The sequence below is a fragment of the Megachile rotundata genome, chromosome 1 (genome assembly GCF_050947335.1).
Source record: "Megachile rotundata isolate GNS110a chromosome 1, iyMegRotu1, whole genome shotgun sequence".
Classification (NCBI taxonomy): Eukaryota; Metazoa; Arthropoda; class Insecta; order Hymenoptera; family Megachilidae; genus Megachile; species Megachile rotundata.
In genome coordinates, this window is record NC_134983.1 from 3,399,052 (window position 1) to 3,416,210 (window position 17,159).

Consider the following 17,159-nt stretch of genomic DNA (forward strand, 5'->3'; position numbering starts at 1 on the left):
TGGGTCACCTCGGCGTGAACGTGTTAAATAATCGAAGTTTAAATGACGTTTGAAATTAAACCCCATCCATAAAAATTATGAAGTATTTCATGAGTACAATTCAAACTCTAATCCAAATTATAAGAACTAAGTTTAAACAAAGTTGAAACTAAATTTAAACTATTAAAAGCTATTAAACTATTAAAATTTAAGCTATTAAAAAACGAAGCTTTAATTAATGACTATTCATTGTTTTGCAGTTATATATTTATATTCTATAAAAGCTGATTATTCACTAATAATCAATTGATTTTCATTGATTCAGATTTAGAGAGAAAGTAAACATAATATGCATTTCTATATTTCATTAAACATTTTCACTTGTAACACCTGTAAATTGTTTAGCGGTGTAACTAAAGAGGGCATAAATCTACACGAAAATACGCGTAAAAAATGTTTAGTACAACTTTTTCCTCTACGGATTCATTTAAAAAACGTTCAATTTGAAAATTTACTAATTGTAAGTATTCGTAAAAAAGTTGTTCGCGTCGCAAAAAGAGTATGTACTTCATGAATATTTATGTATATGTTTGACAAATACTCGTTAAATGAAAACGCAATACAAAATAATTTGTTCATTTACTTCAGTAATGAATACTATTAACTGAGTAAATGCCAATAACACCACTGAAGTTTATTATCAGTTATTTTTCTCCAGAAAATTATTAATACAAATGCTAATATTAAATATTACATTTACCGATTTACGACATTTATTAATTTTTTAATTAACAATGCATCATCATCTTTTATATTTTAAATAACTTTTCAAATAATTATACGAAAAATTGTGAAATTTAATATTCTCGGAAATGGAGCCACATTTTATTCTTCCTTCTTGCATTATTTTTTAAAATATAAATTCATCTTCTTTCTCATTGTACCATCAGATTGGAAGCAGCCTGTATATCGTTTATCGTTTCAACTTCACGTTTACAAAAGGTTACGGAACAAATGCATCGCGTAGATGATCCAAGCATCAACGATAAAGCACAAAATTACCAGTGTACCAGTTCCACAGTTCAAAGATACCCAATAAGTTCACGCATTCCCTTTAAACGCAACCTCCAAGCATCCAGTAGAGAAGTGACACAACTTGTTCGACGTGTTCCATCGTTCGACTTTTCCATTCGATTCGCTCGCACGTACCGCAAATCATTCCAAAATCTTCTAGTAGGACGCGTCTGTGTCCCCTGCGCGTTTCTCGCACGAGGGAGACAGATTTGCGGCGCAAGCGTGCCAACATCGATACCCCACCAAAGTTCTCCCCCGTTTCGGTACGAGCTAGTCCGAGACGGTTCGGTGGTGACCATGGATGGTAGGGTGGAAACCTCTCCTCCGACAGGGCGATGCACACGGTTTCACAGAACGTTCAGAGCCACCTCCACCTTTCTATGCGTCCCTCCATGTCCCTCCAGCTTTCTGATCCTCGACGCTGAAGCCGGGAATCCCGCGAAGCCGACTCCATAGTGTCGCGGTACCCGCTAATCAAATCGCACATTCCGAGATCTTCGTGGCAGCGTGTTTTTTTCCTCCCTCCCGGTCAATTGATAGACGTTCGTTCAAGTTCCACGTTCGTTTGACACAAGGATGTTTGAAATGCACCAAACGATCGTTCGTTCGTTCGTATCACGACCCGCGATGATCAACGTCGTAGCCAGTGGACGGTGAGCGCAGGAAGAACGAAAAGAATTAAATGCAGAACATTACCGAAACATCATGGAAGTATGCGCCGTATCGTAATTCGCGTTCTTCATTTACCCCGGAAAGTGGACTGATCGGTGCACCATTTACGGAGTCCGCGAGCGGGGACAGCATAAAAGGACAGCGGGATTAATTCAATCGCTGGTCCATCGACGTGGAAGATCAGTCACCGAGCGGAATCCCAAGGATTCCGAAGAAAAGTTCGGCCAGGCGAACGGAAGAAAGTCATTGGCAAGTGGAGGATAATCATCATCGGTTGAATGGACACGAGCATCGGCCGATGACGGGTTCGGGACGTGTCCTCTCCACCGATGCGAGGGGGACGGAAAAAACAAAAGGAGAGCGTGGCAGGACGAAAATCGCGATTCAAGAGCCGTGGAATTCGGCGTTTCTTACCGGTCGGCGCATTCGGCTCGTATCTGCCGGACGAAAAGAAGACTCGCGACGAACGGCAACTCCTCGCCGAATCGGCCGAAAGTATCGCTGCTACGTGATTCATTGGGTTTTTCTCTCTATTGGCATTCGGGATTTACATCGGTCCCGGCCACGATTTCCATCGACGCGCGTGTAAAAACTGCACGGCCTCCTGCTGCTGATCAAAGCCGAACGGTCGAGATAGACGCGCTGCGAACGAGATTAGAGGATAGAACCGAGAAAGCCTACGCTGCTATCGACGATCTTCGTCTTTCTACGCTCGTCGTCGAAACGTGTCCGTCACGAAAAGGGTCGTTTCGTCTGCCACGTTGAAATTCGTATTAGGATCGGAACGCGAAGAGTACCCGTAAGAAAGGCGTCCTCTTCAGCTCATCCGGACGTGGATTTTACCATTTTACTTATCTTCTCGATGTATTAGAAATACGAAGCTTTAATGTATCATACCGGTCGGAGAAGTCTCCGAGAGTATAATATTATCCTAAGAAACTGGTACCAACCGAATCGGAAGAATCTGCAGTGTTTCCGATTGTTTTCATCAGTTTCGTATGCGGTGCTATCTCGTGTCAATTATAATGCAATCTCGGAAGTTTTTCGATGCACTTTGTAATGAACGGTTGCGAAACTCTTTAGCGTGAATTGTACAAGGTCCGAATAAAGGGTGCCAGGGCAACCAACGATAATCCGAGCATCGTCTGGGCAGAAGGAAAAAACGAGAAAAGTTCGTCGAGTCACAGACGATTTTACTAAAGAACATCGGCCGCGATCGGAGCAACATAACCAAGGTTATGGTCGAGATAAACCGGGACCCGTGGACGAGCCGATAACACGCGAACTGTCGCTCTGGAGTTCAGCGCGTGAGAGGGACCGAACGAGTGCGCGGTTGGCTTCAGGTCCGCTCGGACCTTGCCGGAAACCGAGGTGCTCTCTTCAGTTCGATTCTCGATCTCGGCATGTCGATTCGTGTCTCGATTCAGTCGCAAGCGCAAAAATTCCGCCCAAGAATTTCAGTGATGCCGAACATCCGTCTCGGTGACGCGTGATACACCGCTTCCGAGTGACAGTTTTCCCCGTTCCGGTTGTCGCGTTTCGAACTCGTTATCATCGCGTTTTCTTTCGCTGACGAACGTTCGCTCGAAGAATGCAACTATCCCGAGAATGGATAACGCGACTAATGAATCGAAACGTCGGAGTTCATTGATCATCGTCGTTGCGGCGTAAACACGCTCGGGTGTTCGCTTTATTGCCGGTAAATCGCGGCTTTTTTTTTAGTTTCCGTAAAGCCGCAGACAGAGACTATTTACAAACAAGCCATTCAGCTTCGGCTCGTAGCAGAGGCGCTCGTAAACATTCGTAAGCGTTCGCTCGCTACGCCCGGTGATCCACGAAACAAGAGACGTCAGTGCTCCTGTCGCGCGTGATACGCGATCGTTCGGCTGACAAGCGGTGCGGAGTTCTCTACCCCGTGGTAGACAAAGTCATCGGAAGGTGACAAACGTAAAGAGCCTCTCGACAAATCGATCGCCATCAGCGTTTACTTCATAACAGTCGGGACGACGAGATTACAGCGGGAACTTTGGACGATCGATCGATAAAAAAACGCGAAAACCGATTGTTTCCTTCGACGTCGTTCAAAGTGGCTAGCCGCGGAGGCACTGAGAAGACGAGGAAAGTGTGTGTCGATTTCGTGCATCTTCATGAAACTATTTCAGCTGGTAGTGAATGAACGATACAACTACGGAAATTTTATGGTGGAAAGGTTAAATTTGTGTTTCAAGAAATGTCGAAACGGTGACTTACATAGTGTTCACTGAACGAAGCTTCAAAAATAGCGATATCGAAATTAATAATAAATGTCTATTGTCTCCGTATCAAGACTAAATCGTTCTTTTCACCAGTAACCGAGGAATATTGGTATGTGTAGTCAGCACTGAATGGACTATGAATCTTAATTCAACGATCGTATATCTTGGGTGAGTTAGTGCACGCTGAAGTGAATTTTACAGAAAACATTTTCTTGTAATATAAACTTTGTCAACATCGTCAAGAGTAACATTCATTCGTGATCTTCGGATTGTCGATTGTTTTATTAGCCACAAGGAAACGCCTCTAAACTTGCTCTTACAATTGAACGGACGGTTGGTCAGGATTTGACAATTAAATACCTTGGAATGAATAACACAAACAAGAAGATTGTGTAGTGCTAGAAATATTGTGTTTTGGAAATCAAGGATATAGGACCTTAGAAAGCGTACACTGAATTGAGTTTTAGTTTTGTAGCAGGTATCATCTTCTAAACTTCATGAATATCGTCAAGAATAATAACAATTATTCTCAATCTTTAAGTGATGGTTCTTTTCATCAATCACGAGGAAATACTGCTAACCTTGAAATCATAATTAAGTGGATAATCAATCCAAATTTAAATAATTGTTGAGTTGGTTTTCAAAAGTAGCAGAACAATAATTTGAAAAATGCTCAGTATCTTGAGAACTTTTAGAAAAAATATTCTTTCCGAAGCTACGTTTAGTCATAATCGAGAATAGTAATAGTTATCCTCGATTTTTAGATGATCGTTTCTTTCAGTAATTAGAGAAGAATACAATCAAAATTCTAACTGTAGTTGAATGGATGATCAATTCAGTTTAATGATCAAGTAAAGATTGAGTTGATTTCGAAAAGCGAGTAACAATTTAAAAAGTGCTGCTTAATTTAAGATTGAATCACTGGAAAGTTATTGTAGAACAGTCTGCAACTTGGATAACAGTTATCTTGGATCTTCAGATTAGGACCAAATCATTTCTATTCATCGATCACAAGATGACATAATCGCATAAACGATCAGTATCGATCTTGGAATAAATTGGAATGTGCCAGAAACATTGATGCTGTGTTCTAAAGAACAATATTGTCTGTCACTTTAAACGAATTCAACATCAGGAGAAATAATAATTATATTCGATTTCGAGATCAGATCCAAATCATTCCGCATCCATCACAAGGACAGACTATTAAACGTACAAAGATAATAGAACACATTTTGGAATAAATTATAGTACGCTGAAAACGTTGATGGGTTCCGATGAACGATATTGTTTCATACTCTAAACCCGTTCAACGTCCGCAAAAATAATATCAATTATCCTCAATCTAAAAATTCGAACAAAATCGCCCTATTCCATGATTACAAGGACAGAACATTACATATACAAATGGATATATCTTAGAAAGAACTGGAATGCGTTGTAAACAGTGACGTGTTTCAACGAACGATACCGTTCCAGTTTTTAAATCTATTCAACGTCAACAAAAATAGTAGCACTCACCCTCGATCTTCATCATCGGGTCTAAATCATTCTATCCATCGATCACAAGGATACATCATCAAACGTACAAAGTAATTGTCTCGATCTTGGAATGAACTGTAATGCGTTGAAAACATTGATGTGTTCCGACGGACGATACCGTCACAACCTGTAACCCCATTCATCGTCATCGGAACTATCAATCGAATTCGCTCTGTAAATGTGCAATAATAATTGATGCCTGGTTAGAGAAGCAGATCGAATTGACCGTAGCTTAAGAGAAAAGAGCGAGCCGACGGTCGGCGTTTTTCGCGATTGCCACTTCCTGTTCTTATACTGGAGCTGTACTTGCCGTACGCACCACTGCCGGGGGGTGGCGGAATCCTCCCGGCGGTGAGCAGCGGTCCTGGTTCAGGAGGGTGTCGTCCGGTACTGTTGGGTGGCGTCGATCTGTCGATGTCGGCGGCAGTGCAGCCGGTTCCGACGCTGCCGACGCTACCGAGTAGCGGTCCGCCGCCGCACAATCCTCTTCATCATACACCTGGAGGACTACCTTTACCGCCGCTGGGGTCGGCACCGGTGATGATGCCCCGGCCACCGACAACCACCATGCCATCTTTGGGGCCTTCGTTGCCACCCTCGCATCAGGACACCGGCGACTTAGCGGAGGCTGCACCCAACCAAGACGTTCTGTTGGCTTTGCTCGCCAGGAACAAGAACTTGGAAGGTAAGGATTCTTTGAATGTTTTTGCGCGAGACCTAGGCGACTGATGGGCAGTTCAAGTGCCCGTCGGAATGATCACGGGCAGACGGTGTGCTAACTGCAGCGATGTGCTGTTACATCTGTTAAACAGGCTGTTCTGGCTTTTGCCACGAAACTTTATTTCTATTCGTTCAAATAAAGAAAGAATGTTATATCAACATAGGATTTCTGACACTTTGTTAAAGAATAAACATACAAGATGACAAGGAATTCCTTTGTTGCTTCATATTACATATGGGATGATCCACTTTCGCTCTTTACTAGCATGTTTCATGAATAAAGATAAGAAAAAATGTTTATATGAACATAGGCTTTTGAATGCATTATTGAAAGTTATTTAAACAATATGGAAGTCGACAATTGTTCGTGTATAGTGTCTATGTTTACATAACATCTTTTTATCGTTTTTAGGTAGAGAATATTCTGGTAAAGTTTTACATATAAAACAGGGGCACATTGTATGTGACATTAAAAAATAAAGGAGTCCGGAGTCATTTTGTAGTGTAGATATAACTTTTTCATAAAGTATTTAGAGCCCTATGATAATATACCATCTTTTTCTTGTTGCTGCGTATGGAATATATTCGTATAGTGGCACTAAAAAATTAAGACATTCTACACATGACAACTTCATATTTTCACGTCGAGAAGTATAAACAATTCATAAATTGGAAATTTAGAAATTTGGAATTCAAAAATGTAGAAATTTAGGAATACGGTAATTTGGAAATTTGAAAATTAGGAATAGGAAAATTAGATTAGGAATGTGCAACTTTGGAAATACGGAAACTTGGAATTGTTATTATTTATTTATTATTTCGAGATCGTATTTCATTTTAAAGAAGAGGTTAGATGCGAATAACAATGTGCAAAGTTGAAGAACTGGCAGTGGAGTAAGGGTAAGATAAATACTCTGCTTGCTCCACCTTGGACTTGTAACACAATTTAATTAATATTGTCAGTCATTGGAAACATATTTATAAATTTTGTGCATTAATTTTGATAGTTTAATTGTTATGTCATGCGTGATATGCTTATGACAGTTATATCATAAGTGGATGTATTCTCTCAGGCTATGATTCATTTTATAAGGGGTGATCTAACTATACATAGTTGTTAGATATTCTTAACCTAATTATCTTTAACCTAAAACATAAAACAATTACTTTTATTATATTTAATATTAAAAACACTTAAAAATTAAATTTTGGAATCAATTGATATAAACGATTACTTCTGAAAATTTTATGTATAAGAAAATGTATCAAATTCAGTAAACCACAAAAGGGTTTAAATAATTTAAGCCCAATATAACATACTCTTTTACAGAAATATCTTAAATAATAAAATTAGTCATGTATAATAATAAACTATTCCTTCACACATTTAATAAATTATTCCCCATCACAACAGCAATAATAACTATGGCTATAATAAAATGAAGTTTTGAAACACAAAGGCCGGCTTTTAATCTTTGATCTACCAGAAACTTGAGCCAAATGTTAAAACAAGGTACCAAACTAAAAAATGAATGATCCTCACATTTGTTATCTTAAATTACAATTTTCGTTAAAATATTTTCTTGAAATATACGTTTACGTCGAGAGGAATCGATTCATATATATTACGTACAATCAATATGTTCATATATGTGTATGTATGTATATGTATCTATTCTTAATAATAGAAAGAAATATAACAGAAAATTTGCTTAAAATATATACAAAAATTCAACATTCTTCTAGAAATATTTTGATTGATTTATAAATATTGATCTATTTTCAGGAAAATTTAAATATGAACTATGATACCTGAAATAAATAAATAAATTAGAACTTTTAATTTAAAATTTATGGTGTATATCATATTACGCTATATATTTATAGTTTATACTTCATTGGAGGATGAAAATTTATTTATTTTGTTTATGAAGTTTGAGAAAAAATCTTATTAATAAAAGTAACTTTCATAACAAAACTTAAACGTTATCCCTACTCGAAGCATTAAAATAATTTATTACAATTGATTAAAATATATAAAATAATCAAATGTAAAATTGATGAATACTCTTCTCAGTTAATATCGAATTTTGTTACTTCATTTATAAATAGTATCATTAATTTTTAAAGTGCGAAGTTTTTCTACTTAATAGTACAAACAAAATAATACATTTCAATTGAAAGCATTTTCGCGAGGTTTGTTGTGATATTAAATGAAGAATAAGGTTTGTAAATTACATCAGTCAAAATATTAAATGAGTTTCAAGATAGTAGTAATTGTTTTACTTTTTTTAAGGGTATTTATTTTTAGCAATCAGTTTATATCTGTAAAACGCCATGTTATCATATTCGTCGAAAGTTCGTAAACTTCCTTAACGTCACGCAGCAATTATCATTTTACGTTAAGCTGCGTAAAATTTGTCTGTATTTCTTTAAAACGAAGTACATGATGCAATTTATTGTAAGAAATAGCGTTACCGACACCAAGATTGCATTATCTATATAGAGAAAAATATGAATCTTACCAGACTTATTCTCGAAGTAATGTGTCCAAAGTGCATCATTTATTTGAAAATATAACTGAATTTATTTTAAGTTCTATTTATATATCGTTCACCTAAAAGTATTCAAACATTGTATACAAGTTATGTAGTATAGTAATTATTCGTTTAATAATGCATGTATTTCACAGAGTTGTATTGATGGAAAATATGTAAACGTAACAGAATTTAGTAATAATTTATTTAATGTTACTATAATATTACGCATTATAGGAGAAATAGAACTAAATTGCGTCAATTCAGTATTAATTACCATAACTATTATTTTTCTTTCTGAAACCTAGTTTAAATATATCCAAAACAGTATTAATAATATTAATAATAATGTAATAATAACAACAATAGTATACTAATGTTATTATATTATAATTAATACTAATACTATTACGAAAATATTTCCTATTTTGTAAGAAATAATATATTTTATTCTGGAATTATATTTTACGTGAAAAAATGCGCGAGTTTTGTTTGAGGTATTTTGTTCTAACAATAAGTTGAATATTACATCTGGTAGGCTTACAACTTCAAGTATCATTAGTACCTTAAGAATTATTGATAGCACATTAAAACGAAACAAATATTTAGACTTCTTGAATCGCAAATTACCTGTATTACTTGATCTAAGCCTAGCAGGCAGGCAAAACATGTGGTTTCAACACGACGGTTGTCCAGCTCATTATTCACGTATTGCACAGCAAATACTACATTGGGATTTTACTGATCGTTGGATAGGTCGAGGTGGTCAAGTGTCCTGGCCATTGAAATCACCTGATCTAACGTCACCCAATTACTTCCCATGGGGTTATCTGAAGGAAAAGATATATCAGATCCACCTACTGCATCAGAAAACATGCAAGAGCCAATTATAACTGCGTGCCGTAATATTGCGAGAAGAAATTTATTATTTGTTTATGAGTCTTTTATTAAACGAATTAATAAGTATCTAGAAGTTGAGGGTGCAAATTTTCGACCATTTGTTGTAATGTTTTTAAATTAAATAAGAAACATTTCAGAAGAAAATAACGTCGCCATTTGAATAGAAAAATATTTTTGACATAAACATGAAAAATAAATTAGATATTTTTAGAAATTTTGTTGTAAGTTTTGACGTTCAAAATGTATCAAACAAAAATCGTGCACTTTTTCACGTAGAATACGATTCCGGAGTAAGAAATATGGTCTTATGATAAAGAAAGACAAAATGATCTTGAAATAACCTTGAAAACGCCGAGGGATTTAAAAATTAGATCGAATTTTTCTCACTCGAAACACTAAAGGACGTGTGTCAGTTTGTTTTTCTTAAATCACACGTTTTCAAGTTTTTTTTTAATGTCAACTTAAATGAGACATCCTATATAGCTGTGGTGTATCGACCAAGCATTAGCGTATAAATAGAAATTACAAAACTTTCAAATTTCAAATATTTGCATTTCAGTAACTCAATTAAAAATTGAATCAGAATCAGAAATCATTAAAATTGTACAACTTTTAAATTTAGTATTTGCACTTTATACGTCTAGAAATTCAGGAATTTGATCATTTTTAACTTTTAAATTTAGAAATTTGAACATCTGGCAACCTTCAGTTATACTATTAAAGCAACTTAGAAATTTGGATATTTCGAATTTTATTTTTAGAAACCTTGGATTTGAAAATTTAAGAATTTTGAAAATCTGCACATTAAGAAGTTTGTAAATTTGAAAATTCAAGAATTTGTAAATTTGTGAATTTGGAAAATGGGAATATGGAAGTTTGGGAGTGTGAGAAATTTGAAAATTTGATTTTTCAAAATTTAAACATTTAAAAAATTGAAAAATTGGGACTTTAAGAATTTGGAAATTCATGCATTTAATCTCTCAAAATAAATAGTAATTGATGGTGCACATATTCCCTAATATACATATATCGCATACGTAACATGAAGGTTCAGTTCCTGCATTTACTGAAATTAACAAAAATATTCATATGAAAATTTTTCCAGTTTTACACGTAAATATTTTTTTCTCTATAAACATATCATCAGCTAATGTTTTTACGCAATTTCGTATAATACAAAAAAATCTGTCCCAATTTTTCAATAAACTATGCAGACTTTACAGTGTGTTTCATGCAATTAGGACATACTGTACTATCAAATAACTAGAGATGATAAAACGTGTTGAAAAGCAAAGTAATCTGTATTCAATGATGCATAATATCGAAGTGATTTTCATTCATTTTACCGATACCACTAAAAGATGTAATTAGACGTAATTAGTACAAAAGAGTACTAATGGTTAATGAACGTTAATATAATTATTCATATTTACAGAAAATTTTATTAGTAACTTTTTATTAGTAAATTTTTATTAAGTAAATTTTTATTAGTTCAAAATTTAATATGCATAAAAGTTCACAACATTGTTTCGATATATCTGCAATTGAGCTGCGATACTTACGTTGTAATAAATATTTTTAATAATTTTGTGTTATACCTTAAATGTTCTTCTATTATTTTCCTCGCGACGAGTAATTCTTTCGTTATGCCTTCTTTTATTGATGTTTGCTACTAACGAGTAAGCCTACGTAAGTGTTACTCTCTGATTTTTCTGAAATTTAGATATGTTATAGTACATGGAAAATTAAAGGGCACGTATCTTTTTTTATCTGCGGAAAAACATATTTAGGGTATGAAACAACCCCCCAAAATGTGAGGGTGAAATGGACAAATTGCGATATCTTTGAGACCAGTGAAGCAATTTTGATGATTTTTGGTATAAAAGTATCTTTCGATAGAAGACAAAAATCGGCCTAGGTATATTGGAAGGGGAGCGAAAATTAGGAGGTCAAGTAGTCCTAAAATGGCCAATTTCTTGCTGCAAAAAATCAGTTTTGATCTGATCAAAGTAGAACCTGTTAAAACTTCAAGAGGAAAAATAATTAGGGACTTTTTGTTTTTTTCTTTTTAATATAAATATTTTTATTTGTAGTTTGGCACTACACATGAAACACCTTATAAAACTATATTTTTTAACTATTCGATCTTTTTAATATATCGGTTTTATACATTGCTCCTAAAACCTACTTAAGTAGACTGTAACTCGACACGCGACTTTCCAAATACAATTTCTGACATTTATTGTTAGTTATGTGAGATGAATTATGTGAGGTTAGACGTCTTAAACACTGGTAATACACTTCTTTAAGTATCCCCGTAAAAAATCACCTAATGTTAGATTCAATGATCATCAATATCATACTGGCATATACGAATTCAATTGTCTTGATAAATTTTACTTAAATATAGTAACAACTCAAGAATTATGATGCTAAATCTAACACCACTCAGCTCCTTTTAATGGAGATAGTTGGAAGTCAAAGTATTGCATCCTGCTACTCGTGTTAAAGACATACAACATCGCATTCTGGAACAACTATCAACAATTACAGAAGGAGACATAACAAAAGTGTTGCGTAACGTGAGAAACGAAGGATGGGAGAATGTTTAGAGTGCGATAGAGAACCGTTCAAAGATGTGTTATAGCACAATTATCTCGTGACATCGACAGATATGCTGATATAATTTATCGAACTTTTAACTTTCTGACCAATGGATTTAGTACATGAGTCACTTAATACTTTTTGTAAATATTAAAAAACTGCACTAGCCATGTAAATGTACAGACTTCTATTTAACACCGAGGCAGTTGAAAATTTAATTAAGTAACATTTTTAACAGATGTTACCAAATATTTTCACGAAATTTTGTTACATTTATTATTTATAATTTCAAGTAGTTAATATGAGTATTTTCGATTAGATAAGTGAACAAATCCTTATTAATAGGTGATAGATTCGTATGGGGATTTCACATTGGAATTATCAGCCGGTCAAAATAATTGGTTTCGGTTTTTACAAAATTTGTTATATTACAAAATTTTAAAAAGTGATTTTATATGTTAACTGATGCTTCATTTATTTATTTTTCCACTTTATCTTAAGTTTAAAAGTAAATGTGCATTTATTGCTAATAGTTATAGTGTTAAACATATGAGTGAGTCAATGTATTAAAAGTCTTGTACTGTTGCATTTTTCAGGAACAGTGCATAAAATCACCGTCAGATTATGCATCATCAATACTTAATTTTATTTTGCAATACATCCTTTTTCTAACTCTAGAAGATACCTTGTCCCAATTTTGTGCGACTCTCTGTACGGTATAAAAGTGTAGAATAATAGAGCCGTTCCCTATTTAAAATTAATGAACACTTAGCGAAACAATGGATAAGTTTAAAAAGGAAAATGAGATCGCTTAGTTTTCTAATATTACCTCTGTAAATTTCTATAAAAGCGTCTCTAGATAAGAAGCGGTTTTAGCCTGAATAGTTTTGTCGCTATCACGAGTTCTAATATCGGGTCAGGTTAACATTTTTGTGCCACATTACGCGAACGGTGGCGACTTTTCGATAACAGATGTCGATTCGAATGATCGATAAGATTAACCGTTCACATCGAAAACGCACAATTTGTCACATTTCGACTATCGGACAATATATCAGACTAATTCGTATCGATTTCGAAATATCCGGTTTTATGTTCGTCGACAGAAATCACGATTCGCATCATCTCGAACACGTTGATCGATACTGTTCAGACGACCACGATACGTTTTTCGAAGTGCCGATAAATTTACTTTAATCGAATAGTACGATTAAGAAAAATGGAAAGGTCGAAAAGTATATTTTCACTCTGTTCACCATTGATTTATTGTGTCCTGGTATTATAAGTGATACGTTGTTACATCGTTACAACATAAGATTAAATCAAATTTAGAAGCAATTTATTATTATTGATGTATTTAATTGGACGTTCGCCAGAAATAAATTCACTATTTGCTACGCGTGTAAGATTTAATCTACCATTTAAGTGGAGTAAATTACGACGCTGATAGTCACGTGGCGTGTATCATACTAGTAAATGTTATCAGTTGATGGAGCTTATGTGTAAATATTGCATTAGAAAGATGTATGCGATTACGATTTCCGAATTTGTTTTTTCTTTTTGTTTGGGATTAAGATTTTAGTATGTTCTTACTTCGCTAAGTCAATGAAATGATTACACACGCTGATAACATCAATTTTTCAATGCATATCAAGGAAACTGTGATTCAGAGAATAAGAAGATATCAATTAATTCGAATTGAATTTTTTGGATGCAACAGAATTATGAAATTTTATAGAAAATGTGGAAGATGATTCTTGTATAAAGATATAATTTGTAATGATTTTGTTTACATATTATAATATTTATAAGACTTACTCACTGAAAGTTTTTTCAGTTTACTGATATTATTAATCTTCGAAATGTTTTTGAAATATAAGGTTAATAACCGATTGTCGAATATATTATTGCGATACTGTAAATTATTTTACGAAGTATTGTATATTAAACTGTACATCATTTTTTACTTGTTAATAATTTATTTTTTATTTATTTATAAATTATTTTATATCTCTTTACAAATTATTTTTTACGCATTTATGTTATTACTATTATTTTGTATTTATTTGCAAATTATCTTTTACCCAACAGAGAAAAAAAATATTTTTGTGACAAAAATATTTTCGTTCCAAGGAGATTTCTTACAATACTTTGTAAATAGTTTATTATTGTTTTTGAAAATAAAAAATGTAATACCAAATTTTTATTCAAAAATTTAGTCTGTGAAAGGTCGAATTTAAGTAATAATTCATAATGTATTTCTGGACAATAAAAATAAATACCGTATTGAGAATTGAAATTCAGAAATTTACATTTTTTCGAAGATTAAAAATAATTTGTATGAATGGAAGTATATTTAGATTGATTTATTAAAATATGATCAAATATAATTTTTTTATTTTTATGTATATGATTATCATTTGTCAAAAGTAATGCCTTTTTTAATAAGTCATACTATTGCAATTCTATTGAATTGTGCATTAATAGTATTAATAGCACACTGTTCATTAATAAATATTGTATGTCGCAATAAGGAACAGTTCTACCTCATTTTTTAAATTTAGTGAGAATTTATTTAAAACTGAACGAAATATTTTTACGAAATGCTGAACAACTTCTAAGAGGACATTGATTCTTCAGAACAAGAAACTCTATTACTGAGATATCGTTACTGCGATATTTATTCGAAACACGCATGTAAAAATTTCAATTTAAATTTCGCGGGCAACTGTGGTATGCCAACCATCTTAACAATCCATGTACACCTGCTCTTGTCCGATATAGGTCTATGTACCCTTCACACGTGACAGTTAACATCTGTTTTAATCTTCTCGTTGTTACTTTATAACTTCACTAATAACAAACAAACTATTAGCTAGTTGTAATTCACTTACACTAACTTTGAATAATTTTTCAACATCAAACGAATTTTCTTTAATCTCCATACTTAAATTAGTGTCATATCTATTCTGAGATTAATTTCAGAATTTCTCAGTTAGAAACATTAACGATGTATAATTAATGTTGGTCTTATGATCTTTGTTATTTAATTCAATGTACAAGGAGGCCATACTTCCTTTATTTTAATCTACAATATAAGATTAATTTTCGCTACTTACATTTTTATTGTCGTTTCATTATGGAATATTTTTTATCGTGTTATCAGAATTTCTTGTGTAATCACTTGAATTTGAAGACGTACCTCTTCTATTCAAGTAATAGTCGTATCAAGAAAATACTAATCGAGAAAAATTGCGTTATATGTCGAAAGCAGTAATTATGATTATTTTACATTAGAAATTATGATTATAGGACCAATTATATGAGAGATTATGTATTATCACTTGATGTAGGCGTGTAATTATATCTGTGTTAATCTGCATTTTTTAGGAGAAACAAGGGGGAATAATACTTTCACGTAAATGAGTTCGCAAAAAAGCAAGAGTTTTAAGTATTTTTATTACTATCTGTCATAAACTATGTTGCCTAATTAATATTTTTCCAATATTTCGACCCTTAATGGGAGTCCTTATTAGGAACAATAATTAACAATAAATAACTTATTAAAAAATTCATCAGTTAATTGTTAGGTGTTTATTAAAAATTCGAAAATTTGTCAGTGTAAGAATTTAAAAATGAATCCTTGAAAATTTAAGGATTTGGTAATTTGACGATGCAAATATAAGATTGACAATTTTTGGCAATTTAGGAACTTGAAAATAGGGAAATTTAGGAATTACAAATACGGTGGTTAAGTGTATCCTTGAATCAAATGAAACTTACAGTATTATGATATTTACAACACCTCGTGAACAAAAATATCTTTTGAGCAGTTTAGTTGCATTGTTTCTGTAACTACGTTAATACGTAGTTTTACTCATACTTTAAATCAAAATAACTTAGTAGTATTGAAAAAGATATAATTCCGATGAGGCGCACGTTTCTGTCCAACAAAATGTTTATTGATTCTACGACAATATTTTAATCGTTTCGACAATAATGCTACTGTAATTAATCTTCACATTCTGGTGTACATACTAGAATAAGTAATACCACACAGGATCGATTAATAAATGAATTTTATTTTTTTTCTAACTTATGTACAATTTGTATACTTAATGTATACTTAATAGAAGACGTGCAAATTCGAAGTGAAAGTTATTTTTTTACATAAAAATTCGGAAAAATTCCAGAATATTAGTTACGCTAATATGTATGTTATTACCATAAAAATATAAAAGCAGTGATCCTACGTCTTCAATAACAAGTCGTATTTTCTTCCGATTTTCTTACTGTTTTTTAGTTATTACAATTATAGTCTAATAAAAAAATGTGAAAAATATCTGTAATATTCGTTACTGAGTCTCTAAGGTTTCAACATTTTTTCTGAATTTTTGTACGTTATTAAATAAAAAAAATTAGATAAAAACTGGAATTTTGATTCTTCCCTTTTACTATCTTCTCCAGTTGAGAAACTGGTAAGATGTTCTTTTTGGATATGCTATCGAATAACATATTGCAAATTTCATTCGGCTCAAAAGCACATTTGACCATCTTATTCGACTATATCATTTCATAATTTTTTTCACCTTCTTTCTGACCGCGGATAATCGTAGCTGAAAATAGAGAACAGTGCAAAACAAGATATTACCGTAATCGTACAACCGATTGCTAAATATAATGATACTAATTTGAAATCGTATGGAAGAGCTACAGTTGTAGCATAAAGCTTCCTTTCATATTTGTTTCTTTGCTTCCATTGCGCTTTCTGTGTAAAGCAAGTTATCGCATGAGTTATTTCTGTGGTCGATTTCGTAAGTTGAACAAGGTCGAAGATTTCTTCAATTATGAATACCCTTACACAGAGATTTCATTC

General features: G+C 33.3%; 1 protein-coding gene across 3 annotated transcripts in view; it reads left to right on the forward strand.

Moving 5' to 3' along the window:
• The first annotated feature begins 1,319 nt into the window (after nt 1-1,319).
• Lim3 (Lim3 homeobox protein) overlaps nt 1,320-17,159 on the forward strand; it is a 146,736-nt gene continuing 130,896 nt past the window's right edge. For 2 of the 3 annotated variants that reach the window (XM_076530599.1, XM_076530608.1), the window contains exon 1: nt 1,320-6,207. In XM_076530599.1, the coding sequence (XP_076386714.1) occupies nt 5,937-6,207 (271 nt within the window). In that variant the 5' untranslated portion in view covers nt 1,320-5,936. The remainder of the gene's footprint in view (nt 6,208-17,159) is intronic. The other variant, XM_012288384.2, reaches the window with a different exon arrangement.